This window comes from Lepidochelys kempii, chromosome 1 (genome assembly GCF_965140285.1).
Source record: "Lepidochelys kempii isolate rLepKem1 chromosome 1, rLepKem1.hap1, whole genome shotgun sequence".
Taxonomy (NCBI): domain Eukaryota; kingdom Metazoa; phylum Chordata; order Testudines; family Cheloniidae; genus Lepidochelys; species Lepidochelys kempii.
The window spans coordinates 215,104,332-215,124,025 of record NC_136380.1 but is presented as its reverse complement, the minus strand read 5'-3'; the positions used below and the strand labels follow the sequence as shown (position 1 = coordinate 215,124,025).

At 44.8% G+C, this 19,694-nt stretch overlaps 2 protein-coding genes across 5 annotated transcripts; one reads left to right on the top strand and one right to left on the bottom strand.

Annotated features, from left to right (window-relative positions):
* Window positions 1-9,119: 9,119 nt before the first annotated feature.
* On the bottom strand, window positions 9,120-19,477 carry LOC140898729 (natural killer cells antigen CD94). The gene is made up of 6 exons (XM_073312994.1): window positions 19,387-19,477; window positions 18,887-18,985; window positions 18,270-18,374; window positions 16,314-16,465; window positions 9,923-10,029; window positions 9,120-9,270 (listed from the first exon to the last, which is right to left on the bottom strand). The coding sequence occupies exons 1-6, from the start codon at window positions 19,475-19,477 to the stop codon at window positions 9,120-9,122; spliced, it is 705 nt and encodes a 234-aa protein (XP_073169095.1).
* Window positions 11,307-16,194, top strand: LOC140898722 (uncharacterized). Of its 4 annotated transcripts, XR_013634734.1 has the most exons (3): window positions 11,307-11,377; window positions 13,458-13,510; window positions 14,866-15,351. XR_013634734.1 is itself a non-coding variant. In XM_073312978.2 (2 exons), the coding sequence occupies exons 1-2, from the start codon at window positions 11,403-11,405 to the stop codon at window positions 15,400-15,402; spliced, it is 1,263 nt and encodes a 420-aa protein (XP_073169079.1). In that variant the 5' UTR covers window positions 11,390-11,402; the 3' UTR covers window positions 15,403-16,194. The 4 variants fall into 4 exon arrangements, 2 of the variants coding, with proteins under 2 accessions (XP_073169079.1, XP_073169068.2); XM_073312978.2 differs by lacking the exons at window positions 11,307-11,377; window positions 13,458-13,510 and adding an exon at window positions 11,390-12,128 and having other exon boundaries at window positions 14,866-16,194; XR_013634733.1 differs by lacking the exon at window positions 11,307-11,377 and having other exon boundaries at window positions 12,135-13,898; window positions 14,866-16,194.
* Window positions 19,478-19,694: the final 217 nt, after the last annotated feature.

Here is a 19,694-nt window from a genome sequence, read left to right as displayed (position 1 = left end):
TTGATGGGGCTACTGCCCTAGTGGATAGGAGAGAAGCTGTAGACGTGATATATCTTGATTTTAGTAAGGCTTTTGACACAGTCCCACATTAATCATGAGCAAACTAAGATAATATGGTTTAGATGAAATTAGTACAATGTGCATGCAAAACTGGTTGCAAGACCATACTCAAAAAATAGTTTTTAATGCTTCAATCTCCTGGGTCCAGTACTATTCAATATTTTCATTAGTGATGTGGATAATGGAGTGAAGAATATGCTTATAAAATTTGTGGATGACACCAAACTGAGAGGGGTTGATAGCACTTTGGAGGACAGGATTACAATTCAACCTGACCTTGACAAACTGGAGAATTGGTCTGAAATCAACAAGATGAAATTCAGTAAAAACAAGTGCAAATTACTACATGTAACAGTATGCCGACTCACCGGTGCAGCGCCTCCTACTGGTCCTCCAGGAATTAGCTCAATTCCAGCTTCAGAGCACCTCCTGCTGGCCGGTGTCTCCCTAACGGTATCTACTGCCTGTGAATCTCCACCGCTTGTAGTGCTTCAGGCCCCATGTCCCTCCCAGACCCCAGTGCCCCTTATTTTGGGGTGCTGCCCCACAGCAGTGCCCCACACTCTGGGTCTCCCCTTCCAGAAGAACCTCAACCCCCTATACCCACCTTGCCTCAGTGGGTGCAGCCAGTCATCATGTAGCCCCTTCTCTCAGGGGCAAACTGCCATCTGTAATGGCCATTCATCACTGGCAAAGGGGCTGGATCTTCTGCCCAGCAGCCTCCTTGCAGCCCTAGTACCTCCTCTGGCCTTTAGCAAGGCCTCAGCCTGAGGAGTCACCAGGCCAGAGCTCCTCAGCTCTTCCTGCCTTTCCCCAGCCCTGCTCTGCCTCAGGTACCCTACTTACTCTCCCAGGCAGCCTAGTCCTTTGCTCCCCAGCTGGCACAAGAGTCTCTCTCTCACTTGCTCAGCCTGCCCTTTTATCAGGGCCATCTGTGCCCTAATTGGGTGCAACCACATCTGTGGCTGACTACCCAACCAGGCTCTCTTGGCTGCTTTTAACTCCTTTCTGACTGGAGCGGGGTGACCACCCTGCTAAACTACACTTAGGAAGAAAATATCAAATGCACAGCTACAGAATGGGAAATAATTGGCTAGATGGTAGGATGGCTGAAAAGGATCTGGGGGCTTATTGTGGATAATAAATTGAATATGAGTCAACGATGTGATGCAGTTGCGAAAAAGTCTGATATCACACACAAGTATTCATTTACCTACCCTCACACATATTCAGCTATGCCAGAACAGGTCATCAGGGATCTTGAACTATGGAATGAAAACTCTTTTCCTGATCAAGGTTATAGAGGTTAGGATGCCTGCATAGAGGGATCTAGATTTAATGAAGTTTTACTAAGGAGGCAGATTTACATGGGAACTGTGTTCTGGGGTCCTAGCAGAACATCATTAAGGGATATTCCTTCCACGTTAGCATTTATATGGAGCTTTTCAACTGTAGCACTTAAAAAAGTGTGGAATTTGTATCTGGATTTTACAGATGGGGAAATTGAAACAGAGAGAGGTGAAGTGCTTTTCCCACGCTTACCAAGGAAGTGAATAAAACCAGCTCCCCTGACTGTCCATTTGAAGCCCTGTGCAATGGACAAAACTGCTTCTATGCAGCAATTTGTGAAAGAGTGTATTGCATACACTCATTAAGGTGGGGTAAGGATAAGGAGGCTCAGAACAAAGAGCTCTAGGAAGACTAAAAAGGGCTCCTTTTTATTGTGGGAGTTACTCTTTCAAGGGCACCTTGAAAAAAAAGCATTAAGGGTTCAGCTGTGCCTTTTAGAACAGCCCTGTGTTGGGCCGGTGTGGCGCCTCCCCAGCAGGAGGTCAGGGTGGGGATCGTGTCTCCTGAGGCACAGTCCCTTCCTGAGCTCTCAAGTGTGCAAGAGGAGAGCACCCACTGCACCATTGTATAGGATGGTGGAGCGGCTCTCCTGAGTTACCTAGTGAAGTGGGGGCTAGATAAGGCCATAGCTGTGTCTCACTCTCCACCCAATGTGTTCTACGAGGGAATAGTCCCTGCACCTGGGAAGAAAATGCCTTACCACTGCGGTTGGGGGTAGAAGGCAGGGCACTCCTAGCATGCTTTGCTCCTCTCCCCTCAAACATTCATCAGTGGCTGAGAACAATTTGGTCCCAATTCTCCCATACTACATAAATTCAGAATTACCTTTATATCTTAATATGAAGAATGTGCAAGGTGGCCAGGTGGATAATGCTTGTAGGCATCTCAGCCATTGAATGTCTTGATGCTGGATATTTAACTCATGAATCTTCATGCAAAGTTTTGCTTTTAATGTTCTCATACAGTTCAGGGAAGGTGTTAGACTGTGGACAGTTAAACACCAGTAAATATGGAGTCAGCAGCTTGGAGCACATAGAACCTTTGCTCTCTGAGTTCCCAGTACTTTTTCTCTGCTGCTGCTCAGAAGCCTTATGGCATTTCAGTTCTGGGTAGGTCACCACCTCCTCGTTTCCTTCTAGTGAGTTATGGCATAGCAATAGTGAATTTCATTCAGTGCACTGACAAGATAGATGGTTCTGATTAAAATCCAATAGAGCTATGAGACTGCTGCTGCAGTACGTAGGGCATGGAAGGACTTTTGTATTAAAAAGTTTAGTCCCATAGTACTATGGTCCGCAGGAGCCTGTCAGTGTGTTATGCTTATAAGAAGCACATGGGATCTTTTTCAGGGGAAAAGGCAATACGCCATGTTTATTGAAGAGACAACAATTACCATATGCATTTAATCACATCACACACACACACACACACACACACAGTCGATGTTATACTTACCAATCCATAGTCTGGATCAACCTAGTGGCCAGCTAGGGTGATCACTGGTAGGGAGGAGCTGGGTTCTGTCGGTTGCGACACGATGCTTCGGGGAAGTCTTGGCAGGACGAACCCAAAGTTTCATGGCAAAACATCCTGTTTATATTGATTTTCCTTCATTGGGACCAATGAGTTTTGCACAGTCATGCTGTAATCAATTGTTGTTTGATGACTGCTTGTTTTCTTAAATTCTTTATCTTGTTCTTTCATCAAGTTCCTCAGGGAGTTATCCCATGCTGGTTTTGATCACAGCTATCTTGTCCCCATTGGTAGGTTCTTGTCTCATCTTTAGAGTCGTCAATCTGCCCTCCTCTGCCTTTCCAGTTGGTGTGTGTTGCAGCCTCCTGGAGCCCTTGCATCGGTCTCCAGTTCCTCCTTAGACCATCTGGTTCAGCGATGGCCTTCACACTTATCTCTTAACACACACATTCCTCATTCACACACAAAACAAAATTAATGAACACAGAACATTTTGAACAGGAACATCAAATTGCAATGCAAAAGAAAAACAATCATTGCATTCTTTTACTTATTTTAAAATGCTAAACCTACAACAAATTGGTGACCCTCAAAGGTCTGTCACTGCCTTGAAATCAGCACAGACACAGATTCTGGCTGATGTATTTCTACCAATGGCCCATTAGGCCATTCCTTTCTGCTATTCAAAAAGGATGGCTGGCAGGATATGATCAAATCATACATCAATACATTTAATACCTGCTACTTTACTATTCTTTATCCTTCATTCTAAATTATATAAAATACAAACATAAAATCCTACTACTACAAGTGTACTGGGATTGACCAACATCTGTGAATTCAGCACATGCATCTTATCACCTTTTTTCCGTCCAATATCTGAATCCTCTTTTAGTCCTACCTCAAATGTCAATTTACACTGAAAGTTGTTCAAGTGACTAATATAACCCTTTGTGTATGCTCTGTAGTCAGAAAATTGCCAAAAAAGCCAAGTTGTGGAAATCACTAGTTCACCAGTTCAGATAGCACATCTACTCAATTACCCTTATGACTCATGCATTCTGCTTATGACAATCTTGAAATGTAAAATTTGACTTTACATACTTCAAAACAAATTGAACCGTGATCCACAACACATATTTATAAACTCATTTGACATATCCAGTGCTATTTCCTTAATTAAAAGCCTGTTCCTGCTCCCATTGAAGTCAATAGTTGTACTCCAGTGGAAGCAAGCTACTATGTATTACACTCTTCTAGAGGGACACCATGTTTTATTTCTGTTTTTTTAAAGAGCATTTTTAAATGTCATCTTCTCAAATACTAACTGCTCAACTTCTTTGATGCTCAGTGGAATTCCTCCACTGCATAGGAAAGATTTTAAGGCTCTGGGGTGGTAAATAAATATGGACAGTTAAGGATCAGTCATGACTTCATGATGTTGACTATCACAATCAGGAAAAGCAGAGAGAAAATGGTACTTTATTCCGGTATGAGTAAGTTTCAGAAAGGAGAGTAGAATTCAGATGTCACCTCCTTTAATCCTCCCACAACAAGGTCTGACTTAAAAAGACCTTGTTGTGGGAGGATTAAAGTCTGATGGTTCTGTTACAAGAAGCACAGCAGTAGCCTATAGGTGAAATATTAATTTTGTTTTAATATTCTGGTTAAAACCACAAAGGAAGTGCCAGACTTGTGCTGCTATTTTGAGATGACCTGCCATTACACAGAGCACTAAGAGTTAAGATGACTCAGATATAATTATCAGGCCTTTTTTAATCCTGTCTTATCTTCTTCCACCATGCATGATCTTTTTATGTGTGCTTAAAATCTTTGGTACTGGAGAATTATAGGTGGGAAGAGATCATTACACCCTTGTGTTTTAGTGTCTTTCTGTAGTTTTCCCCCAACTGAATGGACTCTCTGTTTCCATCTCCAGTAATCAGTCATTTCTCAGAGTTTCTGCAGTGCAGAATTTTCACAGTATAATAGGTCCTGTTAACCACTTCACGCCACCCTGCAGAAAATTGCCTCCCACCAAAGAGCAGCCTCAATCTGTCCTGTCAAATTTGTTTCACTCTGACTAAATAATGAGTCATTGGGCCAGAGAGTCAGCGAGTGATCCTGTCTCCACCCCACCCCACTCTGATTCCTCTATCCTTATACCCACTTACCATTCTGGAATACTCCCCCTTACAATTCTAGAAATGTCCCCCTAATGATTATATTTCTATGAAAAAGCTTATATCAATCATTCATATATGTGATAATGTCTCACTAAAACCAGTATGGACTGGTTTAGCCTTTTGAAAGACAACTGTGATCATCCATATTTTATTTACTGGGTTAAATATTCTAGAAGCCAAGATTCCTTATCTTAACATTTGTATGATTTGATTTAGTCCTTGGTATTAATAAAACAATCCAATTTAACAATGTGGCTTGTATTAATCCAAAGATTGAGTTTACAGTCCCAGCATTGCCTGTCATAAATAACCAGCAATTCTGAAAAATTTTGACAGCAGTTCTACAATGCAACACCTTTCTCTTTTATTATAATTAATTGTCCAAATAAATAAAAATAATTCATTTTTATTTTAATTATTCTTCCCTCTCCCTGCCCAGAGAAGAAAGGCTCCTGGGTCTTGGGCAGAGGGGAAGCAGTGAGACAGTGGGAGTTGCGGGAGGAAGGAATATAAGAAAAGTTGCTGGTTTGACTTGGGCATTTTTAAAAATCATGGTATTGGACAAGCTTCTTGTGTTATTCCAAGAACTCCTCCTGTAGGACTGAAATCCTGTGATTTTTGATTAATTCACAAGAGCTAGCAAAAGTGGGTTAAACGCCAGTCAGGAGTATATAAACTCCTTCCTGCTATTGAAGGACTCTATAATCATGAACTCAGGAATATGTACTTTAATTGCCTCCTCACTGCAAAGTGTGCAGGTAGGACAGGACCTTAAAGCAAAACCCAGGCTTTAATTCATGCCCCCAGCCATACAAGTGAGCATGGATTCAAAGCATATATAAGAACATGCTTTAGGACTTGTGTGTGGATAGAAGAGGAGGTTGGACTAAAACAATAAAAACACAGGGTAAGCCTATAGCACAGACATACCCTCACTGACAGGGTTGCCACCTGCCCAGGTCTTCCAAGAATTATTCATTTTTAAGGTAGAATTCCCAGGAAATCTGTAAGGCTGTCCAGTTTTGTGGGCTCAGGATCATCCCAGATGTCCTGGTTGTTTTTACCTCAGAGGTGGCAACACTACTAGCTGATGCCAATGTAAGAAGAGGATCTGAGGGAGCAGTATTGTGTTAAGGTGTTCACTGTTAGCATTTACTATTTTGAATGAACTATTATTATATATTACCCCATCCCTGGGGCATGGCAGTTTTCTCTCATTTCTCCTCTGGGTTATGGGTCCTGAGTTTACCTACAAGGGCACCTGGTGCCTCCACACAAGGAAACCCCTCCTAGTGTAAAGAACACAGAGGGCCTGTCCCTTGGGTAAATATCTGACACCCAATCCCATACAGAGGAGTGTCAGTCAGAGCACACAAAAATAAAGTACTATCTCAAATCGCAGAGTAATAAAACAGGAATTGGGGCTTTATTAGGTATTGGGAAATCAGGATAAGGGACAGTGGAAAAGGGGATAAGGATAATAAAAGACAAAAACAACAATACATAAACTATACCCCTCCAACCATTTACAGCTGCTAAAAACCACCATGTTCTCCCTTCCAGCACTTGCCTTCGCAGATAGTGAATTTAGGCTCAGTCTTTGATGGGTGATGCAGTACTGAAGTCAGTGTCCATCTTAAAATAAAATAGAAAAATAAATAAACAAGGATGTTCTTAAAAGTATTCACACAAAGGATGTTAAGATCATCCCTGTAGCTCTCTGTGCTGCATTCAAATGTGTAGGTAGCTTGGCTCTTGGTAGCCTGGATGTGACTTTCCTCTGACTCCGATTTCTGGTGTCTGCTGAGATGACATGGTTCAATATCCCAGAACTCCCAGAAGGACTCAATGTCTTCCCCTGGGTAGGAATATGGAGGGTAGAAGGGTCCTCCCTGACTGTGATGGATCTTTCCCTGTTGTACTCCAAACAGAGCCAAAAACAAAAGTAAAACCAAACCCTTTGTCTCTGAGTTCTGGTTTATTATTGGTTCTGGTCGTGTTGCTACCCAGTTCTCTCTCTGCTCTGGACTGTCAACAATGTGGAAAACAGCATCCTGAACTTCAGCCACCATTGCTGCTGTAGTCCAGAGGGGAGTCCCCTATGCACTCAGTGTGGTTTTTGAGCAATACCCCCTCCAAAGCGGTTGCAGTTATATAAGTACTATATTTATGAACTTGATAGTGCACTAACTGTCCCCTTAAAATAATGTTTCACAGATAGTAAAGGGACTGGTAGTTGCTTATTTTATATTTTGTATACATATTTTTTTTCAAACAAGAAGACCAGTCATAAATTTAGTCTAGAATAAGTTTTATTTTAGAGAACGAACAAACAAAAAAGAACAAAACTGAAATCTCCAGCAGAGAGTACAGGGTGGAACCCCCACTCCACAGAGCAGCAGCTGTGAGAAAAGGCCAGTCCCATCCCCTGAGCTGCGATTGATGAGGGGATATGTGAAGAGAAGAGCTCGCCACAGAGAGATGTTGGCTAGAGGAATAGGAATAAAACTCTGCCCTGACTCCCAGCTGCCAGTCCACCTCTCATTGGAAGAGAGGAATATGGCTCCAGTGAAGGGACTGAGCCCTGCCTAACAAAAGGCCAGGAGTGCAGAAAGCACATACATGCAGAAGCCTGTGCACATGTTGCTGCTGCTAAAGAAGAGAGCAGGCTCAAACAGCCTGGACATGGGGCTAGGGGATTGACCCAAGGAGCAGGCTGGAGGCACAGCTTTGACCCAGCCCAGGAGTTCTCACCAGTACATGGAGATGGGTGCCAGGCAGAGCAGCAGAGGCAGGGATTGATTCCCTGAGCTTGTACCACAGCCAAGCACCAGTGAACAGCACACGGAACAGAAAGCACCTTATTTGGAACCAAGAGACTGGGGCTGGAGGGCACTTTGGACTCTTAATTAGAGTAGGTTGGGAATTTTTCATCAAAACATTTTTGGTTGGAAAATGTCAAGTCCTCACACCTGAAACTGTTCACAAGAAAGAATCAGTTTCAACAAATTCTCCATTTTGAAAGAACTGTGAAAAAAAAAAAGGGAAATTATTGAAATGTCCTGTTTCAACATTTTTCCAATGGAATAGTTGTCAAATGACTTTTTGTTTTGCAATTTAAGTTAATAATTGTAGCATAATAAAATTAAATATTTAAATAGGTCAAAAGCTAAATAAAACATTTCCATTGACCTGATCCATTTTTTCCCAGATATTTGGTGAGAGAAAATATTAGAGATTTTGACATTCCATCCTGATTTGGGAAAGGATTTTTTTTAATCTAAAAAATTCTCACAAGAAAGGAAAAAAGTTTCATGCCCACCTCTACTCTTAATTGAGTTACAGAACAACTCTCTCTGTATCTAGGCATTGGGTATTCAGTATGCTGGACCATTGCTGTGGATGGAAGTATGTGTGCTCCCCATGAAGGCTCCTGAATTACCCCCTTTGTTGTAATCAAGGGTTTGTCTCAAGTGTTGGTTTATATCTGAATACAGCATTTGTTCGTGGGACTAATTCTTGTCTCCTTAAATGTTGAGGAAGGGAAACTGGTGCTTGCCCCTTGCGGGAGGCAAGCAGTGTTCTCTCAGACATGTGGCTAGGGGAAGCCACTTAATGAACCTGAGATGCCCCCACCACAACAGTATGTGTGCCTCTTCCATAACATGCTGGGGTAACTCTTAGAACAAAATAGCTGCTCTCTCTGAGGAAAGGCAGGGTTCTTAGAAATTCAATACACAGGGAAAAAATGGTGTCACAGCTTCATGGCTAAATATACCACCGTTTGGGCTAATGAGAGAGTTGCGAGGGTGCTCTGATTGGCTGTTCACCAGTCCAAAGGGAAGGGGTTTATCAATGAAGCTGATATTGCTAATTCTGAATACCTACGTTCTTTTTGCAAATATTCAACAATTCTGTGATCATAGCAAAGTTTCTGAAAATGACAGTAAACAACAAATGTGATATATTGACCAAGGGACGGGTATTAATTCAAGCGTTATCTTTGTCTTCAGGAATCAAGATGCACCAGCAAGTGATTGGCATGGTTTTTCATCCTTCCTCTGCCATTGCAGTGGGGTCTGTGTGAACTGCCTTCTTCTCACAAATACAGGGGTTTCGCTTGTCACAAAAATCGGACTTGGCTCCTCTATTGAGGAAAAGTACACAGTGCTGTAGAGTACCATGTTGGGTGACCGTAAACCTAGGATGGAAATGCACAGTTTACTGCCTGCCAGTGACATGTACGAATCCCCAGTAGTCATACTCATTGTGCGGTTAGTAGGGCAGCAGGTGAGAGAGATGGGCACAATTTCTAAAACAATTTGTGAATTAATCTAATGTTCATGAAAGTCAGGAGGAAAAAGCATTGGAAAAAACTAGGCCAGGGATAGACAGCTTCCTATCACAGCTCCGCCAATGTCCCTGACTCCGGAGCTGCAGTACACCCTGCTATTCCAGCCCAGGGCTCCCCCGCCTCACAACTTTACCAATGCACCTCATCCCCCTCTCTTGCATAACAGAGATCTCATTTTCATCCAGTTGTCCCGTAGGAATAATAAGACGAGGAAAAATACTAAATGTTATATAGTGAAGAGGGGCAGGCATGGCAGGGGTGGCGATGAATGAACCTAATGAATGAAACAAATTGTGCCTCCTCAAATCTGTGTGTGTGTGTGGAGGAGCCCTGGATAAAAACTGTCCACCTGAGGCACTATCTCCCCAATGCTTCTCAGGGGCCGGGCAGCTGCATGTATCCCCTATGCTTGGCTGTGGCATAAATACCTGCTGCTTGTAGAACATATGTAGCAAGCCTAAACAGAAGGGAACAGTTTCTCTCACTGAGAATCACTTACAGGTCACTGGTGAAAGCTGTGTCGTCCCCCCACACCCAGGACTCATTGTCTGTCTTATGAGATAGTCCAATCCAGTGGTAAGTAAATGTCACTGACTTTATGAAATCCTGTATGGGAACACAACCAAATCATTTAACCCAAATCCATGCTATCTGACCATTTTATCACTGTATGGCTATCAGGGAATGGAATGTGACTGAGGAGTCCTGAACAGAGTCCATGTGCTGAGCTTCCTGCCCTACCCATAACTGTCCCTGAAGAGTTATATTTAGTTTTTTTCTCCCAGTTAATAGACCCACAGATTTTATAGATTTTTTATAAATTTTTATAAATTTTGTTACAACTGATCTCTTCTCTCCCTTTAGGGTCACTCCACAGGCCAGCCACCATCCTTCCAACTGGGGATCCTGGATGAGGTTCCCTGCAGGCCCTGTCATTACTGCTCCTTAGTGAGGTCCAGGAGTTGTGGCGGGATGTGAGGCACCTTCACCCTTTGGTGCCAATGGACCTTCCCACAGGCTGCCTCTGCTAGTTTGGGGTCTAATCCACAGCATGCTGAAGTCAATACATGTCTTTCCATTGATTGCAGATGTGTTTGGCTCCAGGGTTAGTTGGGATTTGGATTTCTTTTCGTACCTTTTAAACTAGTGCACAAAATCTTGTTGTATACACTGTATGAGACAGGTTTCAGAGTAGCAGCCATATTAGTCTGTATTCACAAAAAGAAAAGGAGTACTTGTGGCACCTTAGAGACCAACCAACAAATAAATTGGTTAGTCTCTAAGGTGCCACAAGTACTCCTTTTCTTTGTGTGAGACAGTTATATTTGGGGGTAACTCAAGGAATCACCTTCCTAAGCACCTCAAATCCTTGAGTTGGCCCATTGCACACTGCAGTAATCATGGTGGACAGGAATCTGTACTGGTTGGGGAATAGGGCTGTAGGGAAAAAATGTTTTGCAGTCCTGCCCAAAAATACGGAGGTTGGTGAAGGGTTAATGTCTAGCTATTCCACCTGGAAGCAGGCGGGGCACACCCTGACTGTTTCCTAGGAGCAATGCACACATTGCTCTATCCAAGGACAAGGGCTAGATATGAACCCTGAGAACTTGATTGTTTGGACAGCAACTGTGGGAGGTTTCTTTAGCCTGGGCTCAAGGCCTGAGAACCAGGATTGTAGTAGATAGAGGATGGTAACTAAGCATATGAATCAACGTCATACATTCCTTTGTGTAGCAGTGTGTAATGCTTAGGGGGAGAAATATAATAAAAGGAGAAGGTGGAAGGCAGGGGGGGCAGAACAGCCCATCTCCGCTGACCAGCCTGTTTGCTTGCATAAAGCTGTGTTCTGTCTCATCACTGAACTGCAACAACTGGCGCCCAACGTGGGGCCCTCAGCACTCACCTCGCCCGGCAAGGGTTTCAGACGCGTCACTCATCCACTTCGTGGATCCCGGTGAGTATTTTTCATTGTGGTAAGTATGGGAAGCTCCCTCTCTGCTTTGCAAGTGCAACACCGCAATGAGCTGCAGTATTTGCTGCGTAAGGCTCAGCATGACTGCCCGGCTCGAGAACTCACTCTCCTGCTACAGGAGGTGCGTGCCAAGTGCCCGTGGTATCCTGAAGCTGGAAGCCTTAAGCTAGCGGACTGGGAGCGATTGGGCCAGACATTGCACAAAGAGCCTCGGGCACCCGTGCAGGCTTTACATGCCTGGCACCTCTGCCGCGACGTGGTACAGCGTGTCGCCTCGGACAGACCCTCCCTCGCGAGGCTGGTGCTCTCGCCGCCCCCGTCCGCCCCTGCAGCCATCCCCCCTCCTGGCGATGCGACACAGCGTGTCGCCTCGGAAAGGCCCTCTCCAGCCCCAACAGAGGAGCTGCCGATCCTGCCACCCCCATCCGCTCCTGCAGCCATCCCTCCCCCTGCTTCGCCCCCAGTGCCTCTATTACCACCGCCTCCCTGGCCTTCCCCACCGGAGCCGGTGTGTGATCACCCTCCCCCCATGGGGCCCCCCGGAGAGTCATCTGCATCTGCTCAGAAGCTTTCGCTGGTGCAACAAATGGTTCACGCAGCGAAAGCTCGATCAGATCTTACAGCAGAGGAGCTGGCTGATCTGGTCTCCGTTTGCCCGGTGACCTGGCAGAATGATGACCAGGGCAACCCCATGGGCACCTGGACCACTCTGCCATACTCGGTGGTTAGAGAGGTAAAGAAAGCAATTCGTGAATTTGGCCTGACTAGCACCTTTGTGCGTGGTCTCATTGAAGGGATGGGTGCTGGGTACTCCCTAATCCCTGAGGATTGGAAAACGCTGCTGCGCATGATGTTGTCACCCAGTCAGTATGTTATTTGGCTTAGTGAGTATCGGCAGATGGCAGAACGCCAAGCCCAGGTATATAGAGAGCAAGGTATCATTTATGAGCATTTGGCAGGGGAGGGCCAGTTTGCTACTATTGAGATGCAGTCTCAACTCCCTCAGGCCGTCTTCCCCATTATTTCCACCTGTGCCCAGCATGCTTTCAAGAAGGTCCCGGATTCAGGCAAGTCTACCAAAAGCTTTGTCAGTATCCGTCAGGGTGCCTTAGAGTCCTTTTTGGATTTTACCAACAGATTGCAGGAGGCTATCCTCCGACAGGTGGATAACACTGAGGCAGCTCACGAGCTCCTGTTAAAATTGGCAGTTGAAAATGCAAATGAGGATTGCCGCCGTGCTCTCCAGGCAGCACAAGTCTCTGGTATTTTAGAGCTCTCAGACATGCTGCGGGCGTGCCAGAACATTGGCACACAAGCCCACAAGGCTGGAGTTCTTGCTGCCGCCCTCAGAAAAACTGGGAAGGAGGGGAAGCACTGTTACCGCTGTGGAAAGGAGGGTCATTTTCAGCGGGAGTGCCGCTCATCTAAGGCACCAGCCCGACCCTCAAAGAAGTGCCCCAAGTGTGGGAAAGGTTATCACTGGGCTAATCAGTGTCGTAGCGGGTCGGGAAACCGCGCGACGGGTCCCCCCCGAACCCAGGGCCAAACGGGGGTGTTTCCTACTTAGGCAATCGCTCCTCTGCCTTGGAATCCGTAGACTCTATGAGGGCAGCGACTGCTGGAAGTGCAGGGCTTGATTTGATCATGCAGGAGGACACTGACTTTCAGCTGCCAGGGGAGGTCTGTGCCATACCTACACAGGTGACGGGACCTCTCCCTGCCGGCTTTGTAGGTCTTGTTCTCCCTCGCTCACATGCTGGGAAACAGGGCTTTTTTGTCATTCCAGGGGTCATTGATGCTGATTACACTGGCATTATTAAGGTTCAGGTGTGGACTCATCTTCCACAGTCGCTCCCGCATGGACGGTCAATTGCACAATTGATTTTAGTCCCCTATCAGGTGCCAGCTGCCGAGGATCGAACTCGGGGTGGAGGAGGCTTTGGATCGACGTTGTCTCACTCGCCGTCTCACAGCGCGTCTTCTCCACTTGTTGCTCTGACAATGTCAGTCCGCCCCTCGAAACCTCAGTTAACACTTCTCTTAAATGATGTTCCTTTTACAGGGCTGGTGGACACTGGAGCTGACGTTACAGTGATTCGTGATCTGGAGTGGCCGGTTAGTTGGCCTACGGTTCCTTCTAAAGAGTTGTGGGGGATTGGGGGTAGCAAACCCGGGCGCCAAAGTTTGTCTTGGGTCACGGTCTCTAAACCAGGAGGCCGTGCCCTTGCTACAATCCGCCCTTTTGTGCTCCCTGTCCACCTCAATATTTGGGGCCGTGATTTACTTACAAAGTTAGACACCACCCTCGATATTAACATCTGATGGCTCTCCCCACCGAGGTGTAGTCACTTATCAGTTGGGTGACCCCCCTCGTTGGCATTCTCGTTTTACACTGCCTCAGCGTTCTGCACAGCGTTCAGAATTGGCTGCTGTTATTTTGGCCTTTCAACTTTTTGCTGATTGTCCCTTTAATTTAATTGTGGATACCCATTATGTTTATCAGGTAATTGATCATTTACCCCTTGCCCTCATTACCCCTCAGGTTGATGCAGACCTCCTTCACCTGTTTTTGTCTTTACAGCATCTTCTTGCCACTCGTCATTTCCCTTACTTTGTTGCTCATATTCGCAGTCATACCCCTCTGCCTGGGCCACTCACTGAGGGCAATGCACGCGCCGATCGCGCGTTGCGTGGTCAGGTAAATTCCCTTTTTTCTGACCCCATTGAAAGCCATGCCTTTTTTCATCAGTCTGCCTCTGTTTTGGCCCGGCAGTTTCACATTCCTGCTGATCATGCACGTTCCATTGTTCGTTCCTGCCCCCACTGTGCTCCTGCTGCTCCTACTTTTTCTTATGCCGTTAACCCCCGAGGTACCGCAGCAAATCAGCTGTGGCAAATGGATGTTACTCATGTACCACAATTCCGCCCCTATTCATTTTTACATGTTTCCGTTGATACTTATTCAGGCTTCCTTTGGGCAACCCCACAACGTGGGGAAGCCACTAACAAAGTTATTCACCATTTGCTGGCCTGCTTTTCTGTTATGGGTCGCCTTTGCCAAATTAAAACAGATAATGCCCCAGCCTACTGCTCTGCAGCCCTCTCCACCTTTTGTGCCCGCTGGGACGTCCGTCTTAAACACGGAATCCCTTATAATTCCACGGGCCAAGCCATTGTTGAACGTGCCAATCGCACACTCAAAACCTTGCTAGATAAACAATTAAAACAAGGGGAGCTGCATCTCCGAACCTTAGGAGACATTCAACAACAAATGTATATCCTCTTGTTTACTTTAAATAATTTAACACTGAATGCAGATCAGCAGACCCCTGCGGATCGGCATTTTCACAAATCTGAGGTACTGGAAAGACCGCGGGTCTTTTACCGTCAGCTGCCTGATCCACAGTGGCTGGGCCCAGCACCTCTAATCACTTGGGGTCGGGGATATGCTGCTGTGTCTCTCCCTGCAGGACCGTTGTGGGTTCCAGCCCGGTGCGTGCGACCAGCACTTAAACAACATGGCATGGCACCAGGGGCTGTCGAATCCCATACCAGAGTTTCAGCTGACCTTGGAGGAGACCGCGTTGCCCCCCGAGTCGACAACAGCGGGACGGAAACGGAGGAGGCGTAGCGTCCCAAGCCAGCCCGTGACATGGGGAGCAGTAAAAGCATTGGTCGCCACGGCTCAACGAAAACTGGCAGCAGATCAGCAGCCAGAAACTCCTAAGACTTTGTTTGTGGCGATTCTCGCCCAAATCACTGCTAATTCTGTGATGATTGTGTGCCTTTTGTGCCTGCTATTTCCTGTAGGGGTTGGCTCGGAAGCGCCTCCCCCGTTACAAGCCCGAAGGAGAATAAGATACTGCTCTTTGCTTATGCTAATCTTTTCTCCCAGTACTCTAGCATGGCTAATTGGGGCCCGGCCAACTATACTCTGCCTCGCACGGCTATATCCCTCCACACACCGTACCCAGCCGGGGCTCACAATGTCACCTGTGCGCGTGTAGTTAACTGCACTAGTACAAAGGTGCCCTTGGGCTGTCAAAAAATTTCTCAATCCCTTTTAAATTGTTCCCATGCTGTTAATGTTTCATATAATTATGGCCATATCATCCTACCATCAGGATGGGTTTTTACTTGTGGTTCATGCACCTTTAATTATATTCCTGCAAATTTAAGTGATGGCACCCTTTGCTGTCTTAGTAGAATGATACTTATATTGCCTTTTGCTGGTTACAATTGTAGTAAAAGAAGTGTACCCCTTTTAGATGATTATATTGCAGATGTTAAGCTTTTGGTTATTTTGTGTTTGTAATCATTGGGCTTATTTTTTGTTGTTGCTGTGTACAATGTATTCCTTCCTTGTTAAGACTTTGTAAAATTTTGCCCTGGAAAGCTCCCCAGGTTATGTCCTTGTCTGTCTGGGAGTTAAATAGCATGACAAAACAAATTGGCGGCTACCATGAGATGGCCAACTTCAATAAACAAAAAAAGGGGAGATGAAGGGTTAATGTCTAGCTATTCCACCTGGAAGCAGGCGGGGCACACCCTGACTGTTTCCTAGGAGCAATGCACACATTGCTCTATCCAAGGACAAGGGCTAGATATGAACCCTGAGAACTTGATTGTTTGGACAGCAACTGTGGGAGGTTTCTTTAGCCTGGGCTCAAGGCCTGAGAACCAGGATTGTAGTAGATAGAGGATGGTAACTAAGCATATGAATCAACGTCATACATTCCTTTGTGTAGCAGTGTGTAATGCTTAGGGGGAGAAATATAATAAAAGGAGAAGGTGGAAGGCAGGGGGGGCAGAACAGCCCATCTCCGCTGACCAGCCTGTTTGCTTGCATAAAGCTGTGTTCTGTCTCATCACTGAACCGCAACAGGTTGGTTCTGGAAAATGAAGGGTAAGAGATTACCAGTTCTTCCTTGTTTTCAATCTTAAGAAGGTTGGAGCCCGAAGAAAGGCAATAATCTTTACTCTCTTGCCAAGTTTTCCATGTTGTAGGAAAGTGATAACAATAGTCTCCATGCTGCCTCCAGTTCTCTGGGCAAGGGCTGAATTTACTTCCTTGAAAAGAAAACACATTCATAGCCTCATCAGATATCTGGCTGATGGGTGTGATGCAATCTGATATTGTTTAATGTCATGTACTGATTTGTATATGTTGCCCTACTGCTCTCCATTGGATAGAAAGCAACGTATTCAAGAGTTCAATTTTCTCCCTAGTTGATGCCTCTAAAAAGGATATAATCCCATCTTAAGTGATAGAGGCCTGTGCTATGGAAGCTGAAAGGTATAATTTCTATTGCAGATAGTGGAAGTATGTAGTTTAGCTCCTGACTGGTGGCTTGCACATATATGGATGTAGATTTGTTATGATCCGATCACCACCCAAACCACCCCATTATTCACATGAGCTATTGCTGGCCTGCTCATTCTGTACCTCTCACAGCACCAAAAGTGATGGCTATAGCTGTAAAGCTGGCCAAGCTGCACTGTCTTTTGTATCTACAAACTTATGGTTACAGTGTTTAGTTTGGGAATACTCCCTGATTTACGTCAGGCCAAATCACATTTGGTTTTCATGTCCCATCAGGGCCCCTGTAAGTGAAGTATTAGAGATGTTAGGCAGCTTATGTTGTTGTACTCTAGGGTTTTTATTATTTAAAGCAACTTCTCTTTTGCAGTTCTTCTCATGCTGTGGTGTTTCAGGAGGCTATATGCTGATGTGGTTATTCTAAATACATTTCTTTACTTTATTTTGTAATTGTTTGTTTCTCCTCTCACTCCTCTAAGTTCTCCTGCACTTACTGCTTTCCTACGTCAGCCTAGAGCTGCTGAGTTCAATTAACAGGAATCCCATCGGTTCTTGCTTGAGTTACTGAAGAAGCAATAAGTGCATAAGCAACAGGTGAGCTCCATTTCTGTTCATTTCAGCCACATGTACTCAGCAAAACTTGTATTTTTAGATCTCCCTACATTGCTCATTCAGCTTGTTTAGTTGGTTTCATTTGGCTCTGTTATTGAGAACCTTCATGCTGCAATATTATGGGATAATTATATGCAATTTATTTATGCTTTTGTCTTCAGGAAGCTGAACAATGTGGACAGCTGTCTTTGCATACAGGCTTGTTTATCAGCCTGAGATAGAATTTTGGGGTTGACTTTTTGATATTCTTATATCTTATACTAATATGTGTGAACAAAGAACAAAAGACACTGTGTGTGTTGCTTCTCCCTAGCCAGATGGGTTTTTTAATACAATGGGAGGAGATAAGGGATAGAGCAGTTAAAGTGTTACAGGGTATGGTGGGAGTGTAATATATACGCATACATTGGAAGACTGCCTGGCTCTTCTCTCAAGGCAAGGTCAAGCAACCAATCAGAAGGGGCAAGGAGGAATGGGGGGAAGGCATAAGAAACACTAAAAGCCAAAGAAAACCCTCGCCTTGGCCAGAGCATAACCTCACTCCTTACCCCTCCCATGGGATACAAAAGAGGTGGGACGAAGACCCAAACTCGCGACCCTCCCAAATGGAACATGACCATAAATTGTAAGGGGTGTGATAGGGGCATGCACTGCAGGTATATTTGGGCCTGCTAAAGAGGAGGAGATGGGAATTAGGAATGGGAGGGGGGAACGGGGATACAGGCAAGGCTCTGCAGCATCAGAGCTGAGAAGGGAACACTGGGAAACAGACTCTGCCAGCGTGTAGAGCTATGGATATGCTTGTTTGGAACTAACCCCAATAAACATCGAATTGCCTGCACTTCGGGCTTCTGGTCTTCTGCTTTCTGTCTGTGTGACAAGAACCTTGGGAGAGGGTGAAGGGAAAGCCCTCTAACAAGCTGATCCAACCAAAATATTTACCTCCGGTTTCCTTGTGTGATTCTTGACCGGGAGTTTTAGTCTGTTGCTGCTGATATGCATTTCCCAGCTGGCCAAAATTTTCTGATGGATGGGAGTCCTGGAAAACTTGCATTTGCAATTATATTAATACATTACACCACTTAAAATGAAAAATCAAGTTTGCATTTTAAGGAAACACAAATAACATCATGGCATTACTCTTTGTTCTTGTAAAATTAATGTTTAACTGGGGTTGCTTGCTTGTGTGTTTAATAACATTACTTTTTTTGCTAAAGAAGAGTTTTGAAATTTGATTCTTTGAACATGTATGGAAGAATTTACCTGTGAATTTCCTCTGAACAATAATCCCTGTATAGAAGAAGGTGCATATTCTACAGTAAGAATAGGAAAGTAAAGCCTAACATCTAGGCTCATAAGAATAAAATAAGGGACCAAATCAAAATGCACCCTAAATCAGGGGATGGCTGGAGGAGAGGGGTTATGTACAAGCCACTGCATCTGCTCTTCTGCATTACATCAGTTTTACATCAGTGTTACACAGTGGACTGACAATGGCATAAAACTGGATTAATGCAGGAGTGTATCAGTCCCCCCGTGTCTTTTCTGCAATTACTTACACTTGGCAATCAAGGCCACCACTGCTCCTAGTGATATCAGGTAGAGGACCCCCAGAATCACTGCAATGATCCACCAGGGAGAAGATGGAGTAGGAGAATCTAAAAAGAATGAACATAAAGATGGGAAAAGTGTGCCACTTTTCTGAGTATCTGGCATCAGATTACAGTTTATCTGAGCAACACCCAGGTCCCAAAGCTATCCACCAGAGCAGTCTGAAAACCAGCCCCTCTATAACTGCCATTGCCAGGTGCTTGTGCTCATGGGTACTGTTCATGACTCCCAGAGCTGTGAGCCTCTTTCTCAAATCTCAAAGACCATCAACCTGATTGGTTGTAGATGTTGTTATTGTCTTAGTAGCACAGCATATGGCAACATAACAAATGAACATTCTAACTTTACTATTCCAAAAATCTAGTGTCAGTTTCCTGGGATAGGGGCAGACGTTTGACCATGGACAGTAGAACAGAAAATATGTTACCACCTAGTTAACATACAATACCTTTGCTTTCAGAGTTCCCAGGTCTTTGTCTCCTCTGCTGCTCAGAAGTGTGACATTTCACTTCTGTGTAAATCACTTCCTGCTTGCTCATTTCTAGAGGATGGTGAGTGTGGAAATTTTAGACTTTTCTTCAGTGGCCTATGATAGATGATGGCATTTGATGAAAAACCAGTGGATCTAGAAATATCAGGTAAAAAATAACAGGATATTGCAGTGATTGGTTTTAATTTACTGCATTACAATAGTCTGTAGTAAGAGGAACAGAAATGAAGGATTAAATGGCATACTGAGTTCAGTACATGCATCCT